A 16,251-nucleotide genomic window follows, 5' to 3' on the forward strand; every position below is an offset into this window, starting at 1 on the left:
CAGATCCTGCAGGGTAAATTATTGATAGAAATATAATAAATTGGGGCCTCCCTGGTGGCACAAGGGGTTAAGAACAACCTATGAAGCTATCAGCAGCCACTGCAGCACGAGTTTGAGCCCCAGCCAGGGAGGAGACCCACATGGCACAGCAGACCTCTCCTGACTCGCCCCACTGCTCCCCTCAGCAGTGTACTTCAGTCAATCTGCCTGTTCCGTTCCCCACTCTGTCTCTGGTGAATCCTCTCACCCTCCACACCTCTGACCTATACCCCAGTTCTTGTATGCATAAATAAATAAAAATAAATCTTAAAAAGAAATATAATAAATTATCTCTACCCGATGTCAACTCAGCATAAACAGCCACCTTGACCAGGACTCATAAAATGATGTTTCTTGTACTCAAATCATTGTAGTTATGGCTTACTTATTCAGTTAGTAGTGTCCTAAGTCTATTAGTAGAATTCACAGAATATGGTTTTAAACTAATCAGTGATTCAAAGTATAAACTCATGGTCCTTTTGTGTGCTTGTCTTTTTTTTTTTTTTTTTTTAAGATTTATTTATTTATGCATACAAGAGCTGGGATACAGGCCAGAGGCGTGGGGGGGTGGTGTGAGGATTCACCAAAGACAGAGTGGGGAACAGAACAGGCAGACTGAAATACACTGCTGAGGGGAGCGAGCGGTGGGTGAGACAGGAGAGGTGTGCTTCGCAGTGTGGATTGCTTCCTGGCCGGCCAGGGATTGAACTCGTGCTGCAGAGGCTGCGGATTGCTTCATAGTGCGGTGCTTAACCCCTTGCACCACCAGGGAGGCCCCCTGTGTGCTTGTCTTTTTACCCTGCTTTTCAAATGCTAGGCAATAGGAAGAGAGGAAGACAGCTGTGTCCCTACCAGTTACCTCAGTCGACAAATCAGATGTTAACATAATTACAATTAGATTGTCTGAAATATTAATCCTGTGTTTGTTTCACTTGGCAGCTAATTACTAGTTTAATCACATATAGCCTCTCTGGTTGTAAGAGCAAGTATTGCTTTGATTAAAAATACTGGTATGGTTTGTATATTTAGAAACTTCATTAGGAAAGCAGAATTAGTGTTATTTATGTGAGAGAAGTCTAGTTTCATCAGTAAAGTCACAGTGCAGACTCCTGTACTGAACGGTGATTAAATTCAGCAGAATAGTTAATACTTTAATAGGAATCTGGTTGGTGAAATCAAAGTGATTAAGAACTTCTTTTTCAGTCCTTGAGCTATTCTGTAATGATTCCCTTTTCCCTTACAGTTGTCCCAGAAAATACTTGACAAATTAGAGGACTACCAGCAAAAAGTTGATAAGGCAACACGGGATTTATTATATCGTCGGAATTTATGATCCAGGTGGTTGCCTGGCCTTTGAAAGCGCTTGGTGCCTCTTGGGGCTGAAGACTTTCCCCTTCGGGAACCCTGTACTCCGGGCCATTTTATACCTGTACATGAGGTGGACAACATGGGAGTCTGCGTTCTGCGCCAGAGAGGAGGGCAGATGAGTCACAGGACCTGTGCTTGCTGGCGGTGCTAACACAATTTCTGGTTTTCAACCTTGGTCTCAAACAGCTGCTTTTATATATGACTCACAAGCTTTTTTAGAGTTTATATTTTTTTAAATTACCGAAGACATTCTTTACCTGCGAATTAAAACCCACCTCCACTTTCCAAAATAACTGATGGTTGTTGGTTTGTTGTCACTGACCACCAAAGCAGTCACTGCAAATCTCTTCATTCTTCCCTATCACTTTTTGTATTTCAATGGGATAATTTTGGTCTAGAACTGACATGTATTTTCTGTATTGCAAAAAAAAAAAAAAAAAAGCCTAATGATTTTTGCATACTCTTTATTTATTTTGGACTTTTTGTATGATCTTCAATAAAGTATTTAATAATTAGCTGAGAGAAAGCCTAAAATGACCAGCTGTGTAAGGGGTTATCTTACTTTGAATCTGGTTCTGAGGTTAACATTGAATAAACTCTTAGCTAAGAAGAAATTAAAATTCATGTCCATAAAAGCAACAGATTTTCAAAGTAAATTCTGTTAACTCCTGTGATTTACAATAATCAAGCTGGACTTGATCATACAGTTAGACTAATAATGTATTGAACCAAAACACAAACTTTCCCAGTCAGATTCAGAAGTATTTGTGCCCACAAATTTGGGAGAAGTGAAAAATAAGATCTTGGATTTTATTCTGTATATTAAAATTTATCTTTTAAGGAAATTATCTGTTTGATGCTTGTATGCCCTTGGACTTTGAATTTTCCATAATGATGTCTTTAATTTTTACATTCTCAATACCATATTTACTTTATATATTTGAAATAATATGAGTTTTCTGTTGCTACTGTTATGGTGACTGTTTTGCTATATTTATGTTAGTTCTATATATTCATATGAAGTAACTGATGCAATTAGGGACTAGAAAGCCATCCCAACGCTAAACCCCTGGCTTCCAACTACAGCAAAAAGTGTATTTTGACCTCTGTACACACATGTAACCAAAAGAAAGGTTTCACAAATACCTGTCTTCACGTATCCTAATGTGAGGATTATTATTATCTACATTATCCAGTGTGGATCAGAACCCACAATGAAAAATATCAACCCTGTTGTAGCCATTTCTGGAGGACAATACCCGAAATTGACCCTGTTACAGAAATCTATTATTAGCCTTGCTATCAAAATACTGGTTTCAATATTTCACAAGACACTGACCAGCTTTTCCTGTCCAATTTTCCTTTCCTTGAACCACTACATTTGTTCTGCGCCTGAACCCATGCTGGAGCCAACTCAGCCCATTTTCTTCTACCTTTGTCACTTTGATTCCCCGCCAGAACAGATGGTGTCTAAATTTTTTTTTTAAGATTTTAGTTAGTTATGCATACAAGAACTGGGGTGCAGGCCAGTGATATAGGGGGTGGGAGGATTCACTAGACTGAGTCGGGAGCAGAACGGGAGGATTGACTGAAATACATTACTGAGGGGAGCAGCATTCGACACAGGAGAGGTCTGCTGCACCATGTGGGTCAGCTCTTGGGCTGGGGATTGAATTCACGCTGCAGTGGCTACAGATAGCTTCATGGTGCTGTGTCTTAATCCCTTGCACCACCAAGGAGGCCCTGGTGCCTCAATTTTTACTTCTTGATAACTTTGGGCCCATATTTCTGTTTTCTGGACTCTTTGCTATTTTAACAGTTGATAATAGCCTAAAATAATCCTGATGTTAGAAACATACTTTGAGGTGGCAAATTTTGCTTCCTTATGTTAAAGAGTGGCCTCACTGGTGGTGCAGGGGTTAAAGTCTCAAGAGGTAGTATGCTCTCACCAACCACTGCTGCACTGCCCCAAGTTTGATCCTGGGCCAGGGAGGTGACCATGTGGCACAGCAGATCTCTCCTCTTGCCCACTGCTCCCCTCAGCAGTATATTTCAGTAGATTTGCCTGTTGTACCCACCGTGTCTGGTGAATCCTTTCACTCCTCCACAGCTCTGCCCTACACTCCAGTTTATATGCATAAATAAAATTAAAAAAAAAAAAACGGTCCAAAATGTAGGCGTTCATAGCAATCCCCACCAAGATTCTATACCTTAACCTAACCACAATTTCAGCTTCTCAAAAGTGGAATTTTAAACCAATTATGAGGTAATCTGCCTGAGTCTACCCCCTTCCCAAAGAGATGAGGGTTTTGCCTGAAATATTCTTTCTTGTTCCATCCTCTTCTGACTATAGAAATCTTCCCTTTCATACAACTTGCAGTGCCTTTCTGCATACTAAATTGGATGCTACTCTACTCATGAATCATTTAAGAAAGCTAGTATCTCTCAACTTACTCAGATGGTTTATAACAGCCTGAAGTTTACTCAATCCACATCTATAAAAAGGCAAACATGTTCTACAAAGAGGCAAATAGTTTATAGCTATCAAGCTATAGCCAGCCACTGCAGCGCAAGTTCGATCCCAGGCCAGGTTGCTAACCCACATGGCACAGCAGACCTCTACTGTCTTGCCTGCTGCTCCCCTCAGCAGTGTATTTCAGTAGATCTGCCTGTTCTGCTCCCCACTCTGGTGAATCCTCTCACCCCCGCACCCCTGGCTTACACCCCAGTTCTTGTATGCATAAATAAATCTTTAAAAAATATATAAATAAAATTCCACTTTGGAGGAGGCTGAAACTGTAGTTAGATTAAGGAATTAAGTCTAGATGGGGTTAGCATGAGCAAACCCATTTTGGGAAAAAGATCTATGATTCTTTTTCCCATTTCTACAACCCTTTAAAATGTAAAAACCATTCTTACCTTGGAGTACTTGAGCAGCAATCTGCCCACCCCTGTTCAGGTCCCTACCCACTTCTTTGAGGCCAACAGCAAAATGTCTCTCAAATCAGTGGTTCTCAACCCTGGCTAAATATTAGAATAACCATTAGAGCTTAAAAAAAAAAAAAAAATACCTGGTATCGGCCCTCGACTCCCACCCCCAATCTAACTGGTTCAGATTCTTACATTGCTTTCATGTTCTCTAAGTGGTTCTGTGAACAATTTAGGGTTGAGAACCGTTATTAAAAACAAGTCACATCCAGAAATAGAAATTTCTCCCAAAAGCAGCTTTTCACATTGCTTTGCATTGTGGTTTGGTTCATTTGCTCAGTTTGGTTCCAGCCGGTTTTAGAACCGGATCTGGACTTCGGTGTAAACAAAAGACTCACTAATAGTAATAACTACCATTTAATAATTACTTATTTTGTGACAGGTGCTTTGCAACTAACTTAAAACATCAACCTTACAGATACTGATACATTTTCAGAACAGCAAAGACAAGTTTAGGGATGTTGAGAAACTTGTCTAAGAGACCACTTTTGGAAGGTGCAAAAGTTTTGAATCCAGATACTTGACTTCAGAACTGTGCACAACTATATTTTAAGGCCTCTCCCCTCAAGAAAACGAGTATTAAGTCTCAAACAACTTGCTGTTACTTTTTTCACAACACCTGGGAGTCTAATTTCAGAACACTCAAATCCAGGTATTCCTCCCGTAGGCAGGAAAAGGAAAGAAATCTTGCTATTTGATTTCAAATTTGTATAGATCCATCACTATATTCATTCAAAAACATTTACTGTTTTTCATATTCCAGAAAGGGCATTTCATACATAGAGAACAAAACACAAGTCACTTCTCTTGAGGCTTTTAAGTCAACAACCAATTTTAAGTTTCATCCATAAAATGGAGATATTAATATTATAATAGAGGGAAATTTGCAACCCCAATATATCTCCATGCAAGAATACAGCAAGAAGGCAGCCATCTCTTAAGTGTTTGGGGGAGGGAGTGGAGAGGGGGATAAAGGGCCGGGGGAATCACTAAATCTTTCTTATAATGGAGAAAAACAATCAGCACAACCATCATACCCTTATTTACTGTGCTTTTCCAGGTATACTCTCCAAACTGATCGTTTTTCCCCTCCCCCAACATCCTTTGTCTTTTAGGTCTTATTTGAAGTGGTTTATGCCGGCTCTGCAAATCATTCCTTTTCCCTGGGTCAGTCCTATATATACAAAACGTATATATGTTGTCAAACTGTTTTCTCCTACTAGTCTTTTATTACAGGGGGCTGTCTCAGACAAGAACTCAGAAGTGCAAAGGGAAAATTACATTTCCTCCATTACACTACCTAATAAAATTGCGAGCCTCAAATGCAGTGCTACATGTAAAGTGTTTAGACAGTGCTTGATAGATAATAAGTACGCAGATGTTAGATGTCACTTAGATGTTTTAATAAGCACTGAGTCAGTCCTCCGGGGTATAAAAACAAAAACACTCGCTTTTTTAGGCTTACTATGTGTGTGAGGGTTTGGGGGATGGGGGTGGAGGGAAGAGATGAACAGCAGGATGTCAAGCTCTGGGGAAAAGACTCGGCCTTGAGACAACAGGTTCAAAAAAGTAAGGCTTGCGCTGCGTCTTGAGGAATGAAAATAATTTTATCGTGCGATGCAGTAGTTACTCCAGCTAGTGTGAAGGCCTGAAAGTGAATCCTTCAAGTGGCTTCGGAGAGGGGGAGAACGAGAGATCGGGGGTGTAGGGGCGGATGCTGAAGGAAGATAAATCTAGGCAGGTTGAAGCTAACAGTGGGCCCGACTGGGAGGGTTCCTCTAACCTACCGCAACGATTTAGGCTTTTTCCTAGTGGCCGGTAGAACGCCCAGTGATCTTTCCCAGCTGATGAGCACCACGAGCTATCTTTGTGTTCGATCAAAAAAATTTACAAACGCGTGAAAGACCCATTACTCTCTTCAAAGCCCAATGCTAACTTCAAAGTAAGCCGCAACGCTCAGGGCGAGACTTTGGGAAGAGCTCGGAAAGCGGCACAACTCGCCACAGGACAAACGACAACGAACAGTCACAAAATGGAGGACAAGTGGGGGGGGGGTAAAGAAAAGACTCCACGAAAAACGCATGGGTGGAACCCCACGTAATGGCGAAATCATTCTACCTTCAAGTCCTTCCGTAATATTGGCTCGCGGCTCACATTTTTTTTTTCATTTTCCATTGGCTACCGCCTCCTTCAATCGGTCAAATTAACCAATCGCCCAGCGTCCAGGGTGAAGCCCGCCCTTCCGCCCGGGGAGAAGGACGCAGGAGAGCGTAACGGCCCCACGGCGCCTGCGCGGGCGCGCGCTCTCGGCCGGTTAAAAGCAGCTCTTCGCGGGAGGCGGGACCGCGGCGTCGGCGGCGTCTGCATATTGATGACGCAGCGCCGCGCGTAGCGCCCGCCCCTCTCGGCTGCCCGCCGCCCGCGACTCGAGCTCGGGCTCGCGATGGGGAAGAAGTCCCGAGCGGTACCCGGCCGCAGGCCTATCTTGCAGCTTTCTCCGCCCGGTCCCCGGAGCAGCACTCCGGGCCGGGACCCGGAGCCGGAACCCGACACCGAACCGGACTCGACGGCGGCGGCGCCCAGCCAGCCAGCCCCGGCGGCACCGGCGGCGGCGACGACGACAGCGACGACGACGACGACGACGACGGGCCCCGCGGTCACTGCCGCGGCGGCCCCCGACGACTCGCCTTCCGAAGAAGGTGAGGGCGCGCGGGGCGGCCCGGCTCCTAAGCGGCACATCCGAAACTCGAGCGTGGGGGTGCGGCCTAGGCCTGGCGCTCCGGAACCCGGAGGGCGGCGGCCGTCTCCGAGAGCCGTCGGCGTGGGGCCTGCGGGAGGACGGCTGCGGCCCGAGGCGGCAGGGCGCGGCCCAGGGGCGCCATGGCTGGGGCAGGGGGTGCCCCGGGCGCCTCGTCTTCTCCTCCTCCAACGTCCTCCCTTGCTTTGGCACAACTTGGGAGGTGGATGTGAGAGGGTCTTTCCCCCTTCCCAGGCTTGAGGGCGGTGGAACCTGGCCTTTGCGACTCGTCGCCTTTTCCTTTCGCTTTTGTTAAAGCTGAGAGCGATCCTTTAGCAGCGAGCAAACGTTTTTTGCTTTATTTTTTTTTTTATTTTTATTTGCGGTGCCAGCCAAAGCGTCAGTACAAGCCCAGATTGGCAAGGATCCAAAAATTCCTGGCGAAGTGGAACCTTGTCGATTCCCGAGTGCTTGTGTGATTCTCCCCAAAATGGACAAAGCTTGCTGCAGGGGCTAGACCTTGCAGAAGCCGCCACCATTTGTTTCAGGTTTTTTTAAAAAAAAAAAAAAAAAAAAAACAGCATTTTTTAAAGTTTTTTTTTTTTTTTTTTTGAGCTGCTGCGAAAATATTTGTTATAACTGCTCTTTCTAAAGGCCTCGTGGTAGCCAGGAGATTTATGGGAGGTTGTGTGTAATAATTTCAGTGGTAATTTTTACATATGATGTAAAAATTCCTTTATTTTGTGTTGTTCCAGTCTTTAGGCAGAGGGGAGCTTGCGGTTGTGTGTATCATCCTTGTGTATCATCTGGCAATTGCTTGGGTCAATAATGGATTGATTATACACCCTGTTTAATTGATGAAATCTAAACTGGAAAGGTCAAATCAAAGATTGTTTTGTTTTGTCACCTGTAGTGTATTTTGCTAGTCCTTAGTCTGACTAGTTCTCTTTTGTTCATTTTTTTAAAAATTCAGATGAACAGGAAGTGGTGGTGGAACCTCCCAGAGTTCAGAATCCTCCAAAACCAGTCATGACCACCAGACCCACAGCTGTTAAAGCAACAGGTATTAGGTTTTCTAAACATCTTTTCTAGGATATCTCATTAGGATCACATTGGACCTGTGTATAGCTTTATGCTGAGTGCTTCAGTGTTATTGACATATTTCGCGTATAAAATGGACATCTTAAATCTTTGCATTTGGGAGGGCTTGTGGTGTATATATGCTTTGTGTATTTATACTAATATCTAACCTTAACCCATGTTAAAATTGTTGGTTTTTCTCTCTACCCAAAATAGTTTGTACTACATTTAATGTTATTTCACAACTAGTTTTCTGGCTTCCTCAGTGTCTTCCTTGTTAGGAATACAACCATAGCTTTTCGTTCTGTTTTAATTTCACTAACGTAGCACACTGCCTTCCTTGCTACCTAGCAAATATTTATGGAGTTGAAAATTGCTCTTATTAATAATGACGGAATACTTAATAGATGTTTTGTAGACTTGGGTTAAAGTCACCACTCTAGCATTCATTCTAAAACCCTAGGACTTAATTCATCTGTATAATATAACTCTAAGTTATTTTGAGGATTAAACAATATGTGAAGATCTCACATAAAAAATACCAAAAATGTTTTGTTTTTTTTTCCTACCCTTGAATGGTTAAAGTGTGTTCTGATACTAAATAGCTATAATTGGTATAATTTTATTCTTTTAAGTTTGGGGTTCTATTCATACTATGACAATTAAAATAATAGATGCCTCTTTCTGTTAGCCACTTTAAAAAAAAAGCCAGTATGGGTTAAAAAAGCTAAAACATGGTTGTGGGAGACATTTTAGAACAAGAAAATACCATTTTGTGTTTGTAAACTGCATGTTTTTCATTTTTCTAAGATTCATGTAAGATACAATTTAAGAGTGCATAGGAGAAATTCCCTTGATTTGTCAGTAACTACTATGTTTAAGCATTTTGTAGAAAGACATGCTTAATGTGGTTGCTTAAGTCTGACCTTGCTTCCTCTGGTTTCCAGTAGCAAAATTTGAATAGTAGGTTGGGACATGGTCCTATGAGGCTTTTATTTTTCTAAGATTAAGCAACTTAATATAATACTGTGAATTTTCATTTTCAATATTAATCTCAGTGCCCTACGTATTTGTGCCTGCTCCTTGTCAGTGTATGCCCTAAATATACAGAGGTGTAATTAGATCATGCATACATTTCATGACTTGTTTTTTATCTTGCTTTTATATTTTTAGCATTACATTTTGTCCCCTTACCGTTACTGAACTCATTAATCACGGAAAATAATGCATCAAAAACTGTGCTCTAATTTGTTCACCGGTCCCCTATTTTAAGGGCATTTAAGTTGTTTTTAAATAGAAACTGCTAGAAGCTTTAGGCAAAAAAATTTTAATTTGTTGAGGTTATAGTCTCACAGATGAAATAGTCTAAAAAGAACTTGAAGAGTTGGGGCCTTCCTGGTAGCACAGAGGTTAAAGACACGATGTAGCCAGCCACTGCAGCACAAGTTAGTTCCCCAACCAGGGAACTGACCTATGCAGCAGACCTGTCTTGCCCACTGCTCTCTTCAATGGTGTATTTCAATAGATCTGCCTGTTCTCCCCACTCTTGTCTCTGGTGAATCCTCTCACCCCCTTTATCTCTGGCCTACTTCCCAGTTCTTATATGCATAAATAAATAAATTTAAAAAAAAAAAGCCAACTTGAGTTTTACAGCTTTTTGCCTGTTACCAGATTGTTTTTTAAAAGATGCTGGATTAGAAAAAGAAAACAAAACCAGAATTTTTTTTTCCAAGCTTTATTTATTTATGCATACAAGAACTGGGGTACAGGCCAGAGGTGCGGGGGGTGGTGTGTGTGTGAGAGAATTCACCAGACACAAGGTGGGGAGCAGAACAGGCAGATGCACTGAAATACACTGCTGAGGGGAGCAGCAGGCCAGTCAGGAGAGGTCTGCTGCGCCATGTGGGTTGCTGCCTGGCGGGGGATCTGTGCGGACAGCTTCATATGTTGCATCTTAACCCCTTGTGCTACCAGGGAGGCCCAAAATCAGATTTTTTTTTTTTTAAAGAAATACTAATTTATGGGCCTTCCTGTGGCCCAAGAGTTAAATTCTCAATGCTATCAAGTTATCACCAGCCACTGCAGCATGAAGACCTCTCCTGTCTTGCCCACTGCTCCCCTCGCCAGTGTACTCACCACTCTGTCTCTGGTGAATCCTCTCACCCCTCCCCAGCTACCCCGCCCCCCACCTCTGGCTACACGTCTGTTCTTGTAAGCCTAAATAAATAAGTCTTTTTAAAAATGTTAATTTATGGTGTATCTAACAGTATTAAGTATGTCTGTTTCCCCTAAATAGTAGGTTTAATCATTTTCGTTTACTTTGCTATTTGATAGTTGTGCTATTAGGAGCATGGGAAAAAAGAGGTTTGGTGTGTGTACTGTGAGACCTTCTCCCAGTGAGACCCACTATGAGTCTAGGGAATTACCCCTGCTTTGGAAATTTTATAATCAATTCCGTGAAGCTCACCCTGTTGGAACCTTTTACCAGAGGATATGAAATTAAGGCTTGTGACCCCGGTGATTGTGTCTCTGGTTGTTTCTAAATTAAATAGTTTTGTGTAAAAATACACATTTCCTAAATATAGCCTCTCCAGAAAAAGCATCAGTGCTGAATACTAAAATACAGATTTTTATTTCCATACAGGGATGTCTGCTTTTGTAGTTCTAGCTTTATAAGGCTCTTACCTCAAAATCAAGGAAATTGACTGCCTTGACCAAAACAATGAGACATGAGATATTTGGAAAATGAAGTCATTCTTTAAAAGTCTAGTCAGCTTAAAGTAATATTTTGGCAGTTGATATTTAGTGACATTTAATAAAAACTTGTAACAAGATAACAAAAGCAAGATTTATGTGACTAAAGACTAAGATAAACTAAAATGACTTAAGTTTACTTTTAGATGAACCCATGAATTAATTTATGAAATGAATGACAAAATTAAACTTCCTGATGAATCTGTTCATTTAACAAGTATTTATTGAGGACATAGTGTGTGCCAGGCATTGGGATATTTAGTCTAGCTAGGGGTTAACATTTCATGTATCTGCTATGATAATTTATAAATAGTAATCACTTGATTGTAATGTTAGAGTCACCATGGGTGATAAAAATGAAAATGCCATACCAGCAGTACAGAGGCCATACTCAATGCAACTTCTTTTTGAAGAAAGCATTGATAATTGAATCTAGCTGAGGTTTTTTGTTGTTGTTTTGGTTCTAGCATTTTGAGTTTCATTTTAATTTGTCGCTTTTTTGAGGGAAATTTCTGGAAAGAGCTTTTTTTTTTTTTTTTTTTTCCCCTCAAATATTTAATTTAATAGGTTGAACTCCATATAGGGAAGAGAGATTTTATACACATTTTTATCAAGTGCCCACCACTTCTCTCTATATTCCTTTAAGCCCAAACACTCTCACCCTCCAGTTTCATCAATGCATATGATGCAGCTATGATAATCCAACACTAATAATGCACCTAAAACCGCAAAACTCAGCTTGGTAGGCATTGCCTAAGTTTAACACTTTCAATTTCAAATAGTATTCTGAACTAGAAGGATTTTATTAGTTCATATAAAGTTTCAGGAAACTTTCCCCCTTTACTGGGAAAGTACATAAGAACATTTTTAAGTCTGCCATTTTTACACTAAATAAAAAAGACCAGAAACTTCTCTGAAGAGGAAATGCAAATGGCCAACAGGCAGATGAAAAAATGTTCAACATCACTTGTAATCAGGGAAATGCAAATCAAAACTACCATGAGATACCATCTTACACCAGTGAGAATGGCACATATTAAAAAAACTAGCAACAACAAATGTTGGCGAGAGTATGGAGAAAAAGGAACTCTTCTGCACTGTTGGTGGGAGTGCAAACTGGTCCAACCACTATGGAGAGCTGTGTGGAGATTTCGGGACCTACTAAACATAGAGCTTCCATATGATCCAGCAATTTCACTCCTAGGTATTTACCCAAAGGACACAGAAACATCAATTCCAAAGAACACCTGCACCCCTATGTTTATAGCAGCACTGTTTACAATAGCTAAGCTTTGGAAACAGCCCAGATGCCCAAAAATAGATGACTGGATCAAGAAGATGTGGTACATATATACCATGGAATATTACTCAGCATTTAAAAAAGATAAACACATGCAATTTGCAGCAACATGGATGGTGCTGGAAGGGATCATGCTCAGCGAAATAAGCCAGAAAGAAAAAGAAAAATACCGGATGGTCTCACTCATAGCAGGAATCTAGAAAACTTAAATAAGGGACCAGGAAAATTTTTTTTTTTTTTAAGTATTTATTTATACAAGCACTGGGTACAGTCAGAAGCTCGGGAAGGTGAGAGAATTCACCAGAGCAGGGAGCAGAACAGGCAGAAGGACCGAAATACACTGCTGAGGGGAGCAGTGGGCAGCAGGAGAGGTCTGCGCGGCAGCTGCAAATCTAACCGTTGCTGCGGAGGCTGCGGGCAGCTTCGCAACCCAGTGCTCTACCGTTGCGCCACCAGGGAGGCCCAAAGAGCTTTGTTTTTAACTTTGAAAATGTTAACACTGGGGCCTCCCCGGTGGCGCAGCAGTTGAGCGCTGGGTTGCAAAGCTGCCCGCAGCCTCTGCAGCACTGGTTCGATCCCCAGCCTCTGCAGCACTGGTTCGATCCCCAGCTGCTCCCCGGCCACCGGAGGAGGGTCCCACATGGCGCGCAGACCTCTCCTGCCGCCCGCTGCTCCCCTCAGCAGTGTACTTCGGTCCTTCTGCCTGCTCTGCTCCCCGCTCTGGCTCTGGTGAATTCTCTCACCCTCCCGCGCTTCTGACTGTACCCAGTGCATGTATAAACAAAACAAACAAATAAATAAATAAATAAAACATGCCTCTATAAAAAAAAAAAAGAAAATGTTAACACTGAACTACAATCCTCTTACTTGTTTGAGATGGACACATAAATTGACAGTCTAAAATCAGGGTATACAAGATATTTTGATAGAATATGAGGTTAAATTATTGGTTGTGTGTTTTGAGAAGAAAGTTAAGTAGTTACGTGGATTGATTTTATGATCGCCACATAGTGTAAGTTATACCTCTGTTCAGTGATTAATTTTGAGGTTATGTTTTAGCTGTAAACTCAGTGTAAACTTAAGCCAGAGAATCATGTTATTATATTTTCTTTAGGGTACTTAATAGAACATTGATATTATTGTTACTAGTGTTGTTTACCTTTGTGTTTCTAGGAGGCCTGTGTTTACTTGGTGCATATGCTGACAGTGATGATGAAGAGAGTGACGTTTCAGAAAAACCAGCACAATCTACAGAGGCAAATGGAAATCAGTCAGCTGATATTGATAGTACATTGGCCAACTTCCTAGCGGTTAGTGATGATTTTGTTTGGGTTTTTAGGGGTTTTTTTGGTCGGTTTGTTTAGGTATCACTGTTTATAGCATGTAAGTTTCATGTATGCACCATTGTGATTTCACATCTCTAGTGTGCTTATCACCAAAAAACTATAGATTCTGTGGAATTTTAGTTTAAGCCATTTTGCAACCTGGGTCTCAAGTGGTAGTTAACTCAGCTTTTTCAATGTTAGTATTTCCCTCTTCTTTCTCCCTCCTCTCTTTTTGTAAAGGTTGTAAAGGGGGGGGGGGAATGGGGAACAGATAGCCTCAGAACTTGTGTAATTGAAAGATGAGAGTTTTGATTTGAGATAGTGATTGGCATTTCCTCAGTTATGGTTATGGTGTGATTAATGCATTTATTACTATTTTCATCCTAAAGGAGATAGATGCTATAACAGCTCCTCAGCCAGCAGCTCCTCTAGGAGCTTCTGCCCCACCTCCAACTCCACCTCGACCAGAACCAAAGGAATCAACATCTACCCTTTCTTCTGCTACTTCCAATGGAACAGACTCAACCCAGACAGCTGGATGGCAGTATGATACTCAGTGTTCGCTGGCAGGAGGTAAGCTTGATCATTTGAGGTTTTGTTTTGCAATAGAAGGAAACCTTAAAGTAAGGTTCTTAAAGATGGTTAGACTTTGGAACTCCCAAAGATGAAAGAAGCCATACTTAACACCGATAAGTACTAGGGTGTGATTTTATCTTTTGAAAAATAACTGCTTGTCCTTATAACCAGTAGCAGACTATAGAGGGTGAATAATAAAAGTCATTTTTAAATCTTTTGGGGTTTGAAATACATTTTTGGACAATCAAACTGGTTTTGTTTTTGTTGTTTAAATTGTTGAAGATGATTTGGAAAGGAAGACTTCCCCCAGGGGATACTTAATAATATCTGAACATTTGGGTTGTCCCAATAGAGGGAAGAAAGGATAACAGATGCTAGTGCATCTTGTGAGTAGAGGCCAGGATGCAGCTCAACAATACATAAGACTGCCCCCCCCACAGCAAAGAACTGTCTATCCTGCCCAGTACTAATAGTATATCAAGGTTGAGAAACCTGTTTTATTTTTTTTAAAGATTTATTTACTTATACAAGCACTGGGTACAGTCAGAAGCGCGGGAGGGTGAGAGAATTCTCTAGAGCGGGGAACAGAGCAGGCAGAAGGACCGAAGTACACTGCTGAGGGAAGCAGCGGGCGGCAGGAGAGGTCTGCGCGCCATGTGGGACGCTCCTCTAGTGGCTGGGGAGCAGCCAGGGATCAAACTGGCGCTGCAGAGGCTACAGGCAGCTTTGCAACCCAGTGCTCAACCACTGTGCCACCGGGGAGGCCCAAGAAACCTATTTTAGATTGTTATAGCTTTATTTTTTTCCCCAAAGATTCGTTTTATTTATTTATGCATACAAGAGCTAGGGTGTGGGCCAGAGATCAGGGGTGGTGGTGCAGGGGATGAGAGGATTCAATGGAGACCAAGTAGGGAGCAGAACAGATGGATTTACTGAAATACACTGCTGAGGGCAGCAGCAGGTGAGACAGGAGAGGTTTACTGAGCCATGTGGGTTAGCTTCCTGCCTGGAGATTGAACTCATACTGCAGTGGCTGCTGATATCTCAGTAGTGCTGAGACGTAACCTCTTGCGCCATAAGGGAGGCCCTGTTACAGTTTTAGATCTGACTTGGGGTTTAAAACTAGAATTGTAGAGGAAATTGTGGTGCTTATTATTTGTTTTTTCTTCTAGTTGGAATTGAGATGGGAGATTGGCAAGAAGTCTGGGATGAGAACACAGGATGCTATTATTATTGGAACACACAAACAAATGAAGTGACTTGGGAGTTACCCCAGTATCTTGCCACCCAAGTACAAGGATTACAACATTATCAGCCCAGGTAAGAATAGACTTTATAAAAAGAAGCTAGCTAGAAGGAAATTAGTCTTATCTATAGCTGATAGTGGTTATCTTCTGTTTCTCTTGTTGAGTATATGTTTTTTAGTTCTGTAACAGGTGCTGAAGCTAATTTTGTGGTAAATGCAGAAGTGTATACCAAGGAGAAGAATATTTCTGCTTCCAGTAGTAAAAGTGGACCTGTCATTGCCAAGCGAGAAGTTAAAAAGGTCAGGTTTACAGCTTATCTTTTTTTTTTTTAAAGCATACAAGAACTGGGGTCCAGGCCATGGGTGCAGGGGTGAGGGGATTCACCAGAGACAGAGTGGGGAACAGAATAGACGTATCTGCTGAGGGGAGCAGCAGGCAAGACAGGAGAGGTCTGCTGCACCATATGGGTCAGCTCCCTGGCTGGGGATTGAAATCAAGCCACAGTGGCTGGCCATAGCTTGATAGCACCGAAACTTTAACCCCTGTGCCACCAGGGACTCCTCCTTCACTTGTTTTCAAAATGTAAATAACTTGAGCATTATTCTGGCACAGTATAGATATACCTTCTGTTAATATTTCACAACACAGATGTGAATGCAACACATTCTGTCTCTTATTTAATCCTTTCCTGCTTACTACATAGTAGTAATTCAGATCAGTGGTTCTTTAGAGCTAGAAGGAGTAGAGCTATAAGGAACCACGGGGCTCCTGGGTCATTGTGAAGGACATGGGAGTTGCCAAGCAGGCAGTACTTTAAGTCTCATTCTCTATCTTAAA

At 41.8% G+C, this 16,251-nt stretch overlaps 2 protein-coding genes across 5 annotated transcripts in view; both read left to right on the plus strand.

Moving 5' to 3' along the window:
- NUP160 (nucleoporin 160) overlaps positions 1-1,372 on the plus strand; it is a gene marked incomplete at its 3' end in the record, with an annotated part of 39,719 nt that extends 38,347 nt beyond the window's left edge. For both annotated transcript variants that reach the window (XM_084240778.1, XM_084240779.1), the window contains exon 36: positions 1,283-1,372. In XM_084240778.1, the coding sequence (XP_084096904.1) occupies positions 1,283-1,372 (90 nt within the window). The remainder of the gene's footprint in view (positions 1-1,282) is intronic.
- A 5,451-nt stretch (positions 1,373-6,823) lies between these two features.
- Positions 6,824-16,251, plus strand: part of FNBP4 (formin binding protein 4) — a gene marked incomplete at its 5' end in the record, with an annotated part of 29,260 nt that continues 19,832 nt past the window's right edge. For 2 of the 3 annotated variants that reach the window (XM_084236647.1, XM_084236649.1), the window contains 6 exons: positions 6,839-7,094; positions 8,106-8,195; positions 13,440-13,576; positions 13,981-14,164; positions 15,340-15,487; positions 15,593-15,713. In XM_084236647.1, coding sequence (XP_084092773.1) covers positions 6,839-7,094; positions 8,106-8,195; positions 13,440-13,576; positions 13,981-14,164; positions 15,340-15,487; positions 15,593-15,713 — 936 coding nt within the window. Of the gene's footprint in view, positions 7,095-8,105; positions 8,196-13,439; positions 13,577-13,980; positions 14,165-15,339; positions 15,488-15,592; positions 15,714-16,251 lie in introns of all 3 variants that reach the window. The other variant, XM_084236648.1, reaches the window with a different exon arrangement.

The sequence above is a fragment of the Talpa europaea genome (genome assembly GCF_964194135.1).
Source record: "Talpa europaea genome assembly, chromosome: 1".
NCBI classification, from domain to species: Eukaryota; Metazoa; Chordata; class Mammalia; order Eulipotyphla; family Talpidae; genus Talpa; species Talpa europaea.